This window comes from Copadichromis virginalis, linkage group LG11 (assembly GCF_057382275.1).
Source record: "Copadichromis virginalis isolate Kocher_CV1m ecotype Utaka linkage group LG11, C_Virginalis_male_GT1.1, whole genome shotgun sequence".
Classification (NCBI taxonomy): Eukaryota; Metazoa; Chordata; class Actinopteri; order Cichliformes; family Cichlidae; genus Copadichromis; species Copadichromis virginalis.
Genome location: NC_140628.1, coordinates 14992441 through 15009315, shown reverse-complemented (window position 1 = coordinate 15009315; position 16875 = coordinate 14992441). Strand labels below are relative to the sequence as shown.

At 42.1% G+C, this 16875-nt stretch overlaps 1 protein-coding gene across 2 annotated transcripts; it reads right to left on the bottom strand.

Annotated features, from left to right (window-relative positions):
- Nucleotides 1–290: 290 nt before the first annotated feature.
- ctnnb1 (catenin (cadherin-associated protein), beta 1) lies at nucleotides 291–14740 on the bottom strand. Of its 2 annotated transcripts, XM_085473277.1 has the most exons (17): nucleotides 14565–14739; nucleotides 7962–8012; nucleotides 7248–7475; nucleotides 6907–7160; nucleotides 6580–6818; nucleotides 6112–6313; nucleotides 5849–5993; nucleotides 5620–5723; nucleotides 5363–5497; nucleotides 4965–5168; nucleotides 4389–4547; nucleotides 4093–4212; nucleotides 3670–3820; nucleotides 2932–3053; nucleotides 2747–2807; nucleotides 1382–1632; nucleotides 291–1090 (listed from the first exon to the last, which is right to left on the bottom strand). In XM_085473277.1, the coding sequence occupies exons 2-16, from the start codon at nucleotides 7972–7974 to the stop codon at nucleotides 1418–1420; spliced, it is 2352 nt and encodes a 783-aa protein (XP_085329403.1). In that variant the 5' UTR covers nucleotides 7975–8012; nucleotides 14565–14739; the 3' UTR covers nucleotides 291–1090; nucleotides 1382–1417. The 2 variants fall into 2 exon arrangements, with proteins under 2 accessions (XP_085329403.1, XP_085329404.1); XM_085473278.1 differs by lacking the exon at nucleotides 1382–1632 and having other exon boundaries at nucleotides 14565–14740.
- Nucleotides 14741–16875: the final 2135 nt, after the last annotated feature.

The window sequence follows — 16875 nt, the reverse complement described above, 5'->3', positions numbered from 1 at the left end:
GAGAAGGCCCCATTTCATTTCACTGTGGAACCTTTGTAAACAATGAAAATCTTTTAGTGTAGTACGCAGGAGGTCTGTCAGCAGGAAAAACTAAAATGTATTAAATAGTTAGGTCCAAGGTTTATGCCCTTCTACAATTTCCAAAGCTGTCTGGTGGGCCAAATGTGTGTCTGTCAGGCCAATTCTTGGCCCCAAGCCTTATGTTTGATACCCCTGCTCCCTGAAACGACTTCAAGTGTGTCTCATGTTAATCCTTGATTTGAGTAGAAATGAGACTTAAAGGCATACAGTTGAAATGACAGTCCATTTTATTGTTTCAGAACACAGCAGGCTACAGCAACCAGCTCCTCTCACTACCCCACCCACTTACAGCAGACCAATAGGAGCCCTCCTCCACCCCTGTCCTTTCAGACACTCCCACCCAGCTAGGTCAGCTACACCCCCTTTGGAACAGCAGAGACATCAGTGTCTCCCTTTAAAGCAAGAAAATAGCTTGATATTTGGACCATGATTTCCAATTCATGTTTTTATACAAAAGCTACACAATGTTACACTTGATCATCAGAATACAATTCAACTGATTAACTTTAGTGTTTGGACACCATTTAAAATGTGATCAGATCCTTTACTTGGATGGAGCATTACCACTTAAAAAAAAATAAAAATAAAATAAAAATAATAACTCAACACTACCAGAGACTGAAAATACAAGGGACTGCAAAAACAAGAGATGAGTATCATAATTCAGAATAATGGAAAAAGCAAGCTAGATTCAGTTGTACCATTACAGACTTAAGGAAAACGGAATAAAAAAGTAAAAATAAAGTAAAAATGAAAAAAAAAAATTACATTAAAAGGGATTTGAAAACTAATTATTGAAAAATCTGTGTGTCATGTCAGGATTTGAGGTCAGCCCCCATCAGGCTGAAACCAGAACCAAACCGCACTCAAATCTAGTTTGTCCCAATGGAGTCCCCGTAGACGGGAAACTCTGCTTGCTGTTGTTGAGTCATCTTCAGGCACTTCTGAAACCTCGCCTCCTCCATATGGGCGAATCACGATGCAGGTTCATCCAGATCACATGATACAGCTGCAAGGGGAGAGCAGAGGAGAAATGAGCGGTGGGGAGGAGGCATGGCAGGCATTGGGTGAAGGACCACACATACAGATCAAATACAAGTCAAAGTAACTTCACAGACACCACATCACACAGCTTTGTAATTTGGAGCAGTCTGAACATGCAGCAGGCACAAGGAGTAAACCGACACTTCCCCCAGTCCTCGGGCTCTTTATCCAGAAACCACCTCTGAAATGAACACCACTCTGTTCAGCTGACACGAGGCCACAGAGTTGGGGGTTGGGGGTACCAAGTAAATCTTACCTAGTAGAAAGTGTAGTGTAATGTTGGTCTTGGTATTTACAGGTCGGTATCAAACCAGGCCAGTTGGTTTGAGTCGCCAGGTGGCAGGCCCTCTATCAGTTCCTGGGCATGTCCCAGGTCAGGCAGCCCTTCTACAGGGGGGTAGTCCTGGCCAGGGTGGTGCCCTCCACCCAAGTCATGATCCATCATGGGTTCCATACCCATTGTGTCCCCTCCGTAACCCCCCGAATGGAAAGAACGGTAACTTGGGTCTGGTGGAGGAGGAATGGATGGAGGAGACGCAGGTGAAGCAGAGCAGTTGTTAGAAGCAAGTTAACAAACCAAGCTGACACACAGTAGTATGATCACTGAAATGTAACACTGCAAATCAACACAGCACACGGTCAACCCTCCAGCAGACCAAATCAAACCAAAGCTGTTAACTCTTATTTCAGCTAAACCTGTGCTTCAGGTCACTGTTTAGTTGTTTCCACCAACAGGAATGCATCTGCAGTAGCCAGGGCCTTTTCTAAATCTATCAACATCAAGTCTGTTTTCATTTGGCTGACAAAGAGTCAATTAAAGCTGTTACTGCTGGAGAATTGGAGAGCATTGCAAATTAAAACCAACGCCAGCTTGCCCTCTAGCCTACTGATCGGCACAGTGTCCAAAATCCTGGACGCCGGTAATAATTAAAGAGATGGTCTGATCTTCAGCCAGGTCAGAATTAAAGACCATTTTGAACAATTTGACTGAAGTAGTAACACACTTTTCATGTCTTTCTGGAACATGCTGAGGAATCACTTGGTGCAGACTGGAACATTTAAGTGGATCCTTAAATTTAAAAACTGCTAGAAGCTTCTGTAACAGCACCAACCTACATCTGATGTCTCCTGAAGTTGTTTATAATAAAGCTGCACAACACTGAGGAGGAACATGAACTGTTTTTAGTTTGCTAATATCTAACAGTAGACCTCCTTCAGGTCATGCATCATCAGTTAGGTCAAGATGAAACACTCAAACACTAAGTGTCAGCTCATTAGAAGATCTCGACCCCGAGTAGATCTTTAGAGAAGTTGTTGGTCAAGTGGTTTACTTCATTAAGTCATATTTTCAAGTTCATTAGTGACACACAAATTTGTAATAGCTGTGTCAGATTGCGTATCTGTAATTTTGACTCTGATGAAGATCAGATCACATTTTTGATAAGATGAGTATATCAACTTAATAATAAATTAAGCCCACAGATGTACAAAGACTTCCAAAGAAGGCATTTAGAGCATCCCCAGTTTGATAATTAGCTCAACTGTTTTTATCTTGACTGCAGTAATAGTTGGGAAGCCTTTGTCTTCTGCTTTGCTTGCAAGTGTCAAATGAGTGACTTACCTTCTGGTCTGTAGCCCAGAGGCTCACCCTGAGCTCCGATATCCAAACCCAGATCTGCTGTCTGCAGAGCAACACATGGCAAACATTTGACAAAGTTTCAATTACACAAACACATGTGCATGTCTTTGTAACTGACTACACAATGTAAATAAGCATTACACAGTTTGTGTAAAAGTGTGTCGCACCTCGTTCCAGGCCATTGGTTCTGTCCTGAAGAGCGAGCTGGTGAGTTCTACAGAGAGGCGCTTCTTGTAGTCTTGAGGTTTGTCCTCTGACATACGGAACAAAACTGCTGCTGCGTATGTGGCTGAGAAAGATGGAAGCATGACTGCTTAGCAAACACATTTTTAGCCTTTAAAAACAAAAGCACTTAAAACAGCCATAATACAGCTGTCAGGGTTAACAAAAAAGACTAGGTATTACCCATGACTAGAAAGTTTATTCAACTAGCGTTCTCCGCATCATTTAGAGGCCCAGGCTGCACATGAGACTGGACTACACTGATCCAAGTGTTGTGACATTTACATATATGCAACAATATAATGAAGTTGTCACCATAAATATAACTGTTTTAAGAGCAAGCTTGGCTCCTACTTAGATTCTTCAACCATGTGCTACAACACAAGCCCACAGTGCGTCTCTGCATGATAGCAGATGAGCCTGAACAAAAGAGAGTTACTGAACAAAAAGCAGCAGCTACATTGAACCGCTAGAGCTGCAAATTTTCAAGATGCCACTTTAGGTCCACATCACACTAAAGAGTCTTCCAGGAAAACACAAACAATTATTTCCAAGTGCCAGCGTGTTATCCAATTAAATCCCCTCATTGCACAGTTAGACTGGCACTTCTGAACATCTGCATAGTTAAATGCAGCTATTATGTGACTGATAGCGTTGTGTAAATGAGTGTTTTGGGTACATACCAACTCCTTCATTGCGGCTGTGCAATAGCTCTGTGAGTGGAGCAGTGGCTCCCTCAGCTTCGATGGCCTCAGCGGCCTCTTTATCCTGAGCGAGCTCACACAGGACGCCTGCTGCTACACGCTGGATGTTCTCAATGGGAGAATACAGCAGCTGCACACAAACACAGACCAACAGCTTAGTGAAAAAATAAATAAAATACTGAGCCTCCACAGATGCAGCCTCATGATACTACAATTTGTTCCCTCTGGAGAACCACCTCATGCATCCACCCAAACAACCTCTATCTGGGATCATTTTTCTAACCCAGTTCTCCTGTTTAATCCAGACAAGCTTCAAACAAATTAATCTCAATACTAAAAATATCATCCGTAATCTTGGTTAAATTATATTGTTTTACTTTGAGATTAAATCTGCAGACTGACCTGTACAAAGAGTGGAATGGTGTTGAGTCCTCTGATGACTATTCTGTTGTGGACATCTCTGGCCAGGATGTGAAGTGCTCCTGTACACCCTTCCACAATCTCCTCCATACGTACTCCCTCCTAATAAACAAACAGCGTAAGATCAGTGCACTTGCAGCATCTCTCTCTACAGACTTCTTAGTAGACCGGGTAGTACTGAGAACTACTGCTCTCTCAGTGAATTCCAGGCACCATGGACTGGTATTTATTAAAGCTGTGTGAATTCATTGAAATGATGAGAGTATGTGCGCTCTTACCACAAACTGCTGCTGTGTGCCTCCCATGCTGGTGCGTCTTTGTGTGTCTTGATGTGCTCTGACCAGCAGCTGAACCAGTCTGGGGATGGCGCCCTGCTCCCTCAAAGGGGCGTGGTTTGCAGGGCAGAGAGCCAGGTTACGGATCAGACCAACTGTAGCCTGACAGAAGAACACAGTTATGTGTCATTTAGCCACGATTTTAATGTCACTCTCAGGTTACGCATTAGCCACCCATAATCCAGAACCATACAGAAAACTTTTGTCTTGATGTATATTTGTAGACAGATTTACTGAAAAATATTATTTCAACTTAATTTCTCATCTTAAAGTCAATTATTAAACAAGCTGATTGCACTTGAACAAAAAAAAATTATTTCCTGTCTATCAGTACATGTAATATAACAGTGGAAATGACTGACATGTTTATGACAGCCTACAATATTCAGCTCATTATTTTAGCATCAAAACATAGTTAAGAGTGAAGTGATTTTCACTGCACTAAATGAATAGCAGCACGAGTGGCTGGCATTATGAAGAGCAGCTTACAGAGTGCTGCTGCCAAGTCTCTGTGTGTACCTTGATGAGTGGCCAGTGTGATGGCGGGTGCAGTAATTTCACCACTACAGGCAGGCCATAGTGCAGTCTGACAGCGTTCTGTGCCATCTCAGCATCCTGGTGTCGAGAAGTGAGGTGACGCAGGGCACAAATAGCTGGCTCTGTGATGTCTTCTCTGTCTCCAGCCCGAAGCACCGTGCGAACCAACGCCTCAATGCCTCCAACCTAGAGAGGAACAAATAAGGTGGCAGATTGTGAATGCAGCAGAAAATCTGGGCCTATAATTTAAATACAGATTTAAAACTAAATTTTTATATATATTTTATTTTTTAAATGAGAAAAACTGCTAGTTAAAACACATCACTTCGTATTATAGAAATTTTACATTTTCCTTTGCAAAAAATAAATAAAGTGCTCACCTGGCACACCATCATCTTGTTCTTGTAGTTGTTGCAGGTCAGATTAGACAAGATGCCAGCTGCACAGGTCACCACGTTAATGTCATCACTGCCAAGCAGCTGCACCAGAGTTCCTAGCAGACCCTCCATTCCCTCCTGGGTATAAGGATTGATAAATAGCATCAACAAAAAGTCAATTTAAATGTCTTCTGATGTATTTCACAGCCTGAAACTAATGATTAACACACAGGTACTGGTAATGGGGCAGCTTGCCTCACCTGTTTGGTGGCAGCATCTGACAAGTTCCTGAGAGTCCAGAGACAGTTCTGGACCAGTCTCTGGCTGGGATCTGTCAGGTGGAGTCCCAGAGCCTGCATGCCTCCTAACAGAAGGAAATCAAGGGCACATAGTGTTTACATACGCATGGTAAGAAAATACATTTCAAAATGTATACGATCTCAACTTTGTGGTGTTGAGTTTTCTGTACTGCAAGTTTATAAAACATACCAGCCTCTACAATGGCAGGCTTGTTACTGGAGCACACCGACAGAACCTTGAGGACACGGCTTGTGGTCCACAACAGCTTCTCATAGGTATAAGTTCTCATGATGTTGACGAGTGCCTGGGGGCCACCACTGGCCAGGATTATCAACTACACAAACAGAAAGCAAACAAATATGTTGATCTGCGTGTCAAATCCAGAGTAACACGCTGCAGTCTAGACGTACACAAGTCAGTTTCTTGCCTCAACACCTTTCTAGCCCCCTCACCTTGCTTTCCTGGTTTCCATAGGCCAGTATTTGGAGACAGTCTGTGGTGATGGCCAGAAACTTGACATTGGTTTTGCTGAGCAGAGCCACCATTTTCTGTAGCCCGCCAGCTAAACGAACAGCCATCTTGGCTCCTTCCTGGTGCAGGAGAAGGTTGTGGAGGGTGGTGATGGCATAGAACAGGATAGAGTCCACTGGTGAACTGCAGAAGAGAAGATTACTCAATTACTGGAAAATTACTAACAGATATACAGATGAAGTTTCTCTGCTGTCCTTCCTCTCCACAGTCTCAGTGAACTGAGACAATTTCTTCATGTCAGCTTTGGCCAAAAATCATGGTGTGATGATTTCCTTGTCTCTGATCAAAACATTGCTCTGCTTCATGCACTGGTGAGCTTAAGTACAGCAGACAAATGTAGACCCAGAGGGGAAGGGGGAAAAGTATGCCTCCACTCTCCTCCTACATACCCCAGCATTTTAACTAGAGCTGGTATTCCTCCTGACTTGAAGATAGCCAGCAGTCCCTCTCTGTGATGGGAAAGGTTGTGCAGTGTTCCTGCAGTGCAGCGAGCTGTTTCCACATCGTTTGTGTTCTGCATGGTCCTCACAATAGCAGATACCATCTGAGGTGAGCGCATGATAGCGTGGCGAGAAGCTTCTTTCTTTGAAAGCTGGTTAACCATCACTGCTGCTTTGTTTACTACAACCTGGAAGGGATGAAAACTAACATTAGCGAATCATATCAAAGAGGACAAAATTACTTCTGAGACAGTTCTGAGCCACAAACATATTCACCTGGTCCTCATCATTGAGAAGTTTGGTGAGCTCTGGTATTGCTCTTGTTGCCAGCTCAGCATCATCTTGATAGTTGATCAGATTGACCACAGCATGTTTGAGCATTTGTGACGGCTCTGCCAGCCTCTGGACATTGGTGGGGTTTGCTGCATCATACTGTGTAGAAGGGATCTGCATGCCCTCCTCAAGAGTCTCTGGGAACATTGCTGCACGAACCCGCTGGGCACGTGTCATGGCGTACTGACCATCTAGGTCTGAAAGCAAACAAGACCAGCTTTGTATGATTTGCAAACGGGTCACCTGTGACCTTCCTTGAAAAGATCACCAGCATTATAACCTACCTTGTACTTGCTCTTGGGAGAAGTTCTGGTTGAAACCCTGCTCCCACTCATACATGACCTGGTTGCTGTCAACATCATCTTCCTCAGGGTTGCCCTTCCCACTGAGGGATGGAGCAGTTGTGGTGGCCCCTGAGTGGATGCCTGAATCCAGGTAGGACTGTTGCTGCCAGTGACTGACTGCTGCCTTACGGTCTGGCTCCATGGCCATGTCTAGTTCCATCAGATCAGCTGGAAAGAGAAAAGCATGCATTCAACAAAAGGTCTATTCTGTAATTTCAAAGGATGTGTAGAGTTACAGACTTTAAGTGATTAATTCCAACTATCCAATTTTGTCAAAGGCTTGAGCTTTTCAAAGACATGGCTGACTTTAAAAGTAATAACAGTGGTGTGCTGATGTCACAGGGTGAGTGCATCAGCAATGGTTAATAGCCTCTGCAGTGAATAGATTTCTGTCCTACTATTATTTTCCAGTGTTTTCATAATTCAGTGTAGTAGGGTTTACCAGTAAAAGACTCCTGAAGCATGAAGTTGGATTTTACATGTGCCCCAAGTTTCAAATTGAAATCAATAACTAATTCAGCGTGCTTTAATGGCAACATAAATCTCTACCAAGCCAAGCTGTAATTTTGGTCTGCTGTAAAGTTTAATACACTGCATGTGTGACTGAGGAAGAAGCAAAGGGTGGGAACTTAATTAAGGGGGACTCAAACTCACCCTGGGAAGCCATGTTCCTTTCTCAAACCGTGGCTGACACAGCTTCCTGATCTGTAACAGGAAAAAAAATAAATCATTTCAGCTATGCAGCTACCTTCTCTACACCATTCACAGCCATTAAATCACCGACCATTTTACACTAAACACATATACAAGACCACAGCAGATGTAAACGCAGAGAAAAAAATTAGACTGAAATTAATAGAAGTTTAAAAAAAAAATAGAGTCTAGAGAAGTGACTTTCCAGTGCTTTCTTTCCTGTCTCCTCCCGTTCTTGGGTTTCCTCTTCCCTTTTAAGCCAGTCGTGCAAACAGCAACACACACAAGGCTACCATTAAATGTAGCTGCTACCAACTGGTGGCAGCTACATTTAATGGTGAGGAAGGACAGGGGAAGTAGAGCACTGGGTGGAGAAAGGAGGCAGGGGTGGGAGGGGGCATTCACATTCCTGCACTTGCTTTGAAGCTGGAAACGCTCTGCAGGAAAGTAAACACTGGCAATGGCAGGAGAAGGGTAGAGCAGGCAAACGGGGATTAATTTGGGGGGAAAAAAGCACAGCAAACTGAGAGAGGCATTTTCAATTCATACTCGAAGATAAATGTTATGGCAGGAAAGCATAAAATGGAGACTGGGGAAAAGACCTAAGAAAATATCTGCTAAAATGAGACATAAACAGGGGCTGTGTATCCATGGAGTCTCAAATCCTTTCATGAAACCCTTTCAAAAGTACACCTGTGGTTATGGAGCAGAAAAATGAGAGACCAAATCCCTTTCAAATCACCACATAAGTTCAGGCACGCTCTAATACCAGAGGCGCACAAAGCCATAAATTAATTCTGGTAAAGAAAGCACAGGTAGTTAAAACCATAGCATTTCCTCAACTACATCAACAAAAATAGATAAACAAAGTCTTGTTACCACCAGAGTCTCTTCCCCCTGGTGGCCATTAGAAAGAAGGCATGTTTCAGTCCCTCAGTGTTTGATTCACCCTCAGACCTGGAAGCTGTGTCCACATGAAGCACACCCTTCTCTCCTGCATGACTGAACATAGTCACTTCAATCTTTACACAACTGCAGATTTAGGTCAGTCAAACTAACAGTGCTAATCAAAGTAACCTAATTTTTCACAAAAAACATTTGAGTAATTTTTCAAATTACTCAAATTGTGAGCAAGCTTTCCTTACAGCAAAAGGTGTGTGTCAGATTTAGTTCTTGAAAAAAATATTTAAAATGAATGCAAAAAATATTTGACATAGTTTGCCTACTTATTTGTATTTTGTCAACTAATGTCAAGTGACAGTCATATATGAAGGAAAGATTTTCTTTCTAGTTGTAGCTCATTTCTGCAGAGCATTAGACGGCTTTAAGTTCCACTTCTGGGAGAAAATGTCATAACATTGTTATGAATGTACTACATTACAGAGAAATACAAATAACGTTTTAAACACCATTACTGATACTAACAAATTGGCGATGACTGTGTCATGGACACCAGCAAGAAGGTTAACACAACTCTCTGCTGAGTTAGAAAGTCACCTTCGAGTCTTTCTTCCTCTCAATGATCCCAGGCTAGAATTCATCATTTAATTACAATCCAATAACCACAGAATCAGCTGATTAAAGACTAATGTTTGTGTCTGAATGATGCTACTTTCGGTGGACTAACCAACATACCGTAGCTTGTTTTAAACCTTAAAACTAAGATTCTTCTTGTTGATTACGATCTAATCTTTTAGGGGGCAGTTCTCTCTCACACACTCTCTCACTCACACACACTCACACACACACGTTTTGATTACAGGCCTGTGGACTGTATTTATCTGACAGCAGTAGAGAATTTGGGTTGTTTTTAATCAACTCTCTAGTCATCTAGATGTACACATATTTGTAGATTGTACTCTGTGTACAAGTGCCCCAAAAAGTACATAATACACTCTGTATATACACTCTGCTAAAAATACCTAGTTTAAAATCAAACAAGAAAAACAGCAACACATCACCATAAGCTTGAGTTTAATAGCTTTTCTTCCCAGCAAGTTATGCTAAAAAAAAGATGACAAAAGGCCAAATGGAAGACAAATTCGCAGCAGTGGCAGACAAAAAAAAAGGCAGTCCAGTATGAATGCCAGTGAGTGTGTAGGAGTTGCTTGGGTTCAGTGGCTGCCAACATGCAAATATACTCAAGGACAGTTAAACTACTGCTCTGAATTACTTTCCTCCTCAACCACACCACCTTAGCTCAGCTGTATCATTAAAACCTGATCTTGAGTCATGCTCCAAGACTGCTGCTTCTAACCACAAAGGCACCAACTCAAATTCACTGTTCACACGCCATCCTCCCGCCATTGTAGTCCTGCCCTCACATAACCCAGCTTGCTCCTAATGGGAGCCACATATCCCATACAAATCAGACATACAATCAAAGCACATAATGGAACAATTTATGATTCACACTGGTGGAAAAGTGGTTCTTTACAACTGGCTTTGGAAGCTGAGCCAGTAGTTTTTTGTGATGGGCTAAACAAGCAAAGTCTGGCATTAAACTGTGGTTCACAAATGGCAGCCTTACCCTAAAGTCACTATAAAGAACAACAAAAAAAAAAATCATTACAGTATGCGTTCCTAGATTTCAAACCGGCCACAAAAATCTGAACAGGTTTCTTTGAAGTCAGATGTGAAATCCAATATGTAGTCGTGCCTGGTGGAGTTGAAAGCCACAAAATTGAAACCAGATGACAAATGAGTGACACACTAGTCACCAGAGTCGGATGACTGTCTTGTGTAATATACAGTACGTATACAGAATAAATTCAGTTCTATGTACCCCAAGAGAGCTGAAGGAACAGAGGAAGTTATATTCCATAAGTCTTCTAGGCAGATATCACAGAAAAGAGAACAGAAATATCGAGAATCATGCGCTGGTGAAGTTACGATAGGTTCCAGGTCAACATTCAAACAACAAGGTTTAGACTGCTGCAGCACAGGACTGATTTTGGGAACAGTGACTGTGACACTGTCCTGATAAATAGTGAGAAAACATGCTGCTCAAAAAGAGAAGCAATGTTCATTAATGTTTAATTGACATAACATAGTGAAACATTGTTTTAAGGAGCTGGCCAGAGAACAAACTGTTCCAACAGGCTGCCTCTAGTCACTGCAGAGAGAGAGAGCAGATCTGAGTATCCAAATAGATCTGAATGCCATATTGCTTAATTTTTATGGTGCATAAAAAAATAAAGAAATGAGTGAAGGGAATTAAAGAACAAGTGTTCAAGAGAGGACTTGATTTGTTTCACATGGCAGAACCTCAACTCTTTGAACCAGCAGGACGTCTCCACATGTAGCTCTTAATTGCACCGAAGGCATCTCAGTGAGGAAGAGGGACTAAGCCAGATGACTGACAGCGTTCACAAAGAAACCTAACCAACAAATAAATCAAGATGTGAGCCGTTAGTTAGTCTACAAAAGTCCACTGTGGCACCTTGTAAAATGTCACTAACAAAAACAAAAAATATTTTTCTGAACAATGAGAAAATTTCATCTGGTAATACTGGCGCTACAAACTCTACATGATTTATTCACACCGGGTTTCTTTGCTTCAGCATATTCATCAACCTTGCATGCCACTGAAACTCAGGTGCCCTACTTTTGCACTGATGTAAAGACTGACACAGTCAAAACGTGACTGAACATTTCCATAACATTAATCTAAACATCAAGTTTCTGTGCGTTGTAGTCAGAGCTTCTAGCCGTCCATGGGTGTTAGTACCTACTTGTTCCACATTTTATAACTGTTGGCCTTCGCTCTGTTGATAAAGTACTGAGAGAACACACAGCCAAATATAGTCCAAATGCAATGGGGAAAAGAATTGAAAAACTAGTAACAGATATTTGTTCGTGTCCATTTAATTCAAGACCCTACTGCATACCGCTGCTCTCCATTTCACTGTTTAGGTCTTTACCTTGTCCCTGTGGTCTGGACTAGGGTATCAAGTTTAAAGACGCTACAATGAAGGGGCTGCAGTCCCCACAGTACACTGTACGAAAGGTATTTGCTTATCACAGTGGAAACTTTCTCTTCAGTCACATCCTGTGATGGTGGGGCACCAACACAACCCATTTACTCTTTTTTTTTGTCACTGTCTGGAACCCTGTTCAGTCTTTTTCAGTCTTCATTTGTGAAAAACTAAATAAACCAAATCATATCCATTTGTCCCCAACTGAAATTCAAAGCAGCCAATTAATCCCATTTCCTGTTCCCCAGGGGGGGACTTCAGGTGAGCTCAGAGGCCAGTGACATGATGTCATTAGAGGAAAGAAGAAAAAAAAAACATTCAGTTTTTCTTGCTTCTGAAGAACAGTGGCTTTAATTTATTTCCCTGCCATTTAATAATCATAAAAAATTTCAACATGGAAATTTGTAGTTTTTGTATTTTCAAAGAAATGCCTTTCTTAAATACAAGACAACAAATTAGGCAAACCCATCTGACTCCTGCATATGCACTTACGTTAAAAACAAACAAACAAGTAAAACAAAACAAAAAAAAATAGTTCAATGCATCCATATGCGTAAATGACCCAAACAAGCTGTATTATCGGTACAGGCAGAAAGATGGGAGCTGCCACCGGCTTAGCACATAATGTGCAGGGTCAGCAGCACTCACTGCTGCCTGCCAACAATGCAAGAATGCCTGCAGCCGCTGCAGGGCTTTTTCTGTGTATCACCGGAAAAGTGATGGACGCCTGTGGACAAACACGAAAAATACCCATGGAATTTGGGTTACTTTCCCTATTAGTTCGTTTAATATTTACAATCGCAATTCAAGCTGTAAAATAGGGCGCAGTGTGTACAGAGCGTGCAATCACTTCCTCTCAGTGTCTCATCACATACGCAAGTTTATGGAAAATTGATCAGTAATATCGTTTATTAAACGAGCGCGCTTAAGTCCACCTCAGACAAACACAAAGACCGGCAATGACAGACAGAAAAAGTACAATATTAGGTCATGGCAATGCCACTGGAAAGGCCGTATAGTCAAGTGGATGACCTCAAAACCACTACCGCTCTCGTATGTAACCCACACCCACGTTTTTCAGCTTAAAATTTTCAGTGCGTCGTCAGAAGAAAATGTTGCTGACGAGATGACGAGTTTGTAAGATTTGTTCCGCTGTGTACTGGGTCGGGGATTTCACCGAGGGACCGCAGAAGTACACAAGGAGAGAAAACGTTCAACAAATTCAAGGAAAACAGATGAGGGATGCATTCAAAATAAAACCAGTTTAGTTTCACGTGAACGAAAGGAAAACAAATCTGGAGCGGCTGGACGACAACATCCTTTTGTGAGCAGTCTTTCTTGAAAAATTAAACCTCCATTAATGGTATGTAAACACACCTCCAAGCCAGCACCTGTGCCGCCTCCGCAGCGCACTGGACGGACAGCTTTTATTCCACAGAAGGCTGGGGAGCCGTTTTGTGTCGGGGAGGATGACGTCCCAACTTTTCCTCATTAAACACCCGCCTGCCCCTGTTCCTACCAGCTCCACTCTGGCACCCCGTTAAAACCTGAACACTTCACGCAAATCTAACGAGAGCCGCTATCCAAAAAGGTCCAAGTAAGCGTGCCGCTGCCCCCACCCCTCTCCTCCTCCTCCACAGCTGCTGGCTGCCTCTGACTTTCTTGCTCCAACACCACTGACTCAAATTTCACACTCTGGCTCCTCCTCGTCTTCCTCCCAAAGCACCACGGCTGGGAGGAATTTTTCGGTCTTTGTTTAAAAGGACGAGTGGAAAACACACTGGAGCCCACGACCTAAAATAAACTTTTTTAAACAATTTAAAATCGACTTATTTTTTTCTTAAAGATAGACCACTCTACCAGAAATCGGCTTTACTTAACACCAGGTTTAAACCAAGTTTTTCAAAATACGCACTAAAACTTCAGACAAAACATCTGCGCTAACGTTTACGTGTTTCATACCCCGACTAACCGTCATTCGCAACTTTAACGAGTAACTTTACGCCATAAAACAACGGAATCCACCGTATACCGAGCTTTCAGACCGGTTGCATCTTTATCTTCAGCTCAGTCTGTTAAAACTAAAGCAGCTGCAAAAAACAAAAAAACAAACGACCCACAGACGACACTCAACTCGAGCAAACATGAGTCAGAATAGTGGAATGTAGCCAACTAATAGTTAGGCTAACATCTGCTAACGTAAACTACTAAAACACGCTAGGAAACGCCATCGTCGTGAACTCCCGAAATCCCACTTACGGTTTCCAAATAACTAGGCGGCAATTGATCCGTGGCGTAAATCTGGCTATTGTAAACAACTGCTTATAATGCCGAACACAAACCACGTGCTATTAAAGAGTCAACCAGTGTCGTCGGTAAAACAGTTATGTTCCCATTAGGCGGTGGCTGGCATATCCCCAATATATGCCGCGAGAGCGACGGGCTCGCTCGCTCGCTCGCTAGCTTGCGGCGGCGGCGGCAGCAGCATCCCCCGGCCGGTCCACACACAACAACAGTCCTCATTCCTGCTGGCATTCAGAAAAGACAGAAACTGAGTGGTGCCGATAGTTTGAATGTTGAAGCCTACCCTTGTCAACACAGCAAGTCCGTCCACTCGGGTCCTGGAGAGTAAAAAAAATACTCTGAAATGGAAAAAGTCGAGGAAAAAATTGAAGCCGAGCGTCAGCGGGGAGCCCTCGTCCGCTCCCTCCACAGGCAACTGAAACCGACTTGGCCGGAAAAGCAGAGACTGGAAAATGTAAGATGGCGGCATGTTTATATAGACCGGAGAACACCTCGAGTGCACCCATATCCTGCCGTGAGCTCGGATAAAGTAGAAACTGAAGCCATATTTTATCTTTATTTCGTCTGACGTTTACGCACTTCTGTATATATTTACCAAGCTCGATAGCTACACGCGTTGGTTGTGATAAATACTTTATTTTTTAGGGTAAAGCTAGCCAAATTCCACATCTGCACGAGTATGAATACACAATGGAATGAAGTTCCGGCTGACTCGAAAAGGGAAATCCGATTCCTTTCCCCCGAGTTAAATCTCATGGACTCTGGAAACATAGGATAATTTCCTTTAGCGTACAAAGTCATACATTTGTCACCTTTGTCTATACAGACTGAGAAATGAAGGCCTTCATTGCTCTTACCATCACCAGGTCCCTACTCAAAAGACAAAAAAAAAATGGAAAAATTGAGCAAACCAACTTAAAAAACAACCCAAAAAACAACAACCCCCCCCCCCCCCACACACACACACACACACACACAAAACAGAAATCAAAACGAATTAAATTAGACAAAATGACAAATTCTAATTCAATATATGTTCAGAGAGACAACATCCGCATTTTGCCCAAGCCATTGTTGGTTTCTTTGCATTTTAAATAATGTCAGGAGACAAATTGTGGCAAACAAAACACACATTTAGACTAGGTAATGTAAAGAAAATGTCAGTGAGATGTTTTCTTAGTTTCCTTAACAAAAGATTGTAAGATATATGTGACACGAGGTGCTGGCTTTGCTGTACTTTGCTGTAAACTAAATGCTCAACAAACAAGCTAATGTTTGTGGTCTTTCTTTTATGAAACTGCTTATGTCCCCGGGCATAAAACAGACCTCACTGGGCAAGTTGGAACACCTCTCATTGGCTTTCCTGTGTTCTGTTCAGTGATGTCTGGAAGGCTCATGACTTGTTTGTGAATACCACCAAATCTCACATATGCAGAAAATATAAAAAGTGATTAATGTGGTTTTCATATTTAAGTTGGAAAAAATATGAGATCAGCCAATTAATCACATTAAAGTCATAACTGATCAAACAATGTGGGCATTGCTATAACAGAATTACTTCTTATAAATATTGTAGACTTAGATTAATCATATTTCCTGAGTCCATTAGAACGCACATTCAGCCATTAAAATTATTAGTGATCTATGGGCATCGCCAAGGTCCTTCAAGTGAGTAGTCTGATCTTTCCTTTATTCTGAGATCACAGAGTTGTGGCTGTTAATTTTCAGATCACTTTCTATTTGGCTCAATAACAAGTAACTTGGTGGATAGGCCACATAGGAAATTTAAATATGCTTTGCAAGTCCTCTACTCACTGTTCGGTCCCTTAATCTCCACGTTATGAAAGCAGATAATGTACCTTTTCAGTACCCCTTCATTCTGCAGGTAGCAATGTCATGGGCAAACAAAGGTAAATCCTTTCCTGTGAACTGCCTACAGGCTATTTCATTAACCTTTATTTACAGTGCGTGGGTGGAATAGGTTACTGAAAGCCAAACTCCAATTGAAAACAGTCAATGCAGTGTCTCTGAATAGGATGCATGGGAATGAAATCAACAACAGAGCCAATACGTACACAATATATGAGCGCATCACCTAAAATGACTCCACCCTGTGTCATCTGATTGCGACACAGACAATTACAGTACCAGCGTGTGATTGATTTCATTTGGAATAGCTTTCAAACCACAGTGACAATTACTGCTGCCACTCACTGTTATATATAGCCACAAAGTTTGAAATCTGATGACTGTGCTTCTTGGCAGTCACATTATCTCACAGGTGCGTGCTCATGCAGCCGAAAAAGGCACAAAATCACGAAAACAGGATGACGAGACATTCAGATTTTCTAATTATACTCCAAAACACATATCAGTGGAAAGGCAGCGTAATTATTGTTTAGGTGACAGGCTTGTGATTTCTATTTCCATTTAACTATGGGTTCCTCCAGGAGGGCTTTTAACATCCAACATCTCCACAACATACAATTAATATCAAACATGATGCGTGGTTGTGGGTGCAGATGTTGAAAAGAGCAATCTGTGAGAAAATACATTAAAACATATCACAAAAAGCCCTCTTTGAACAAGAGATA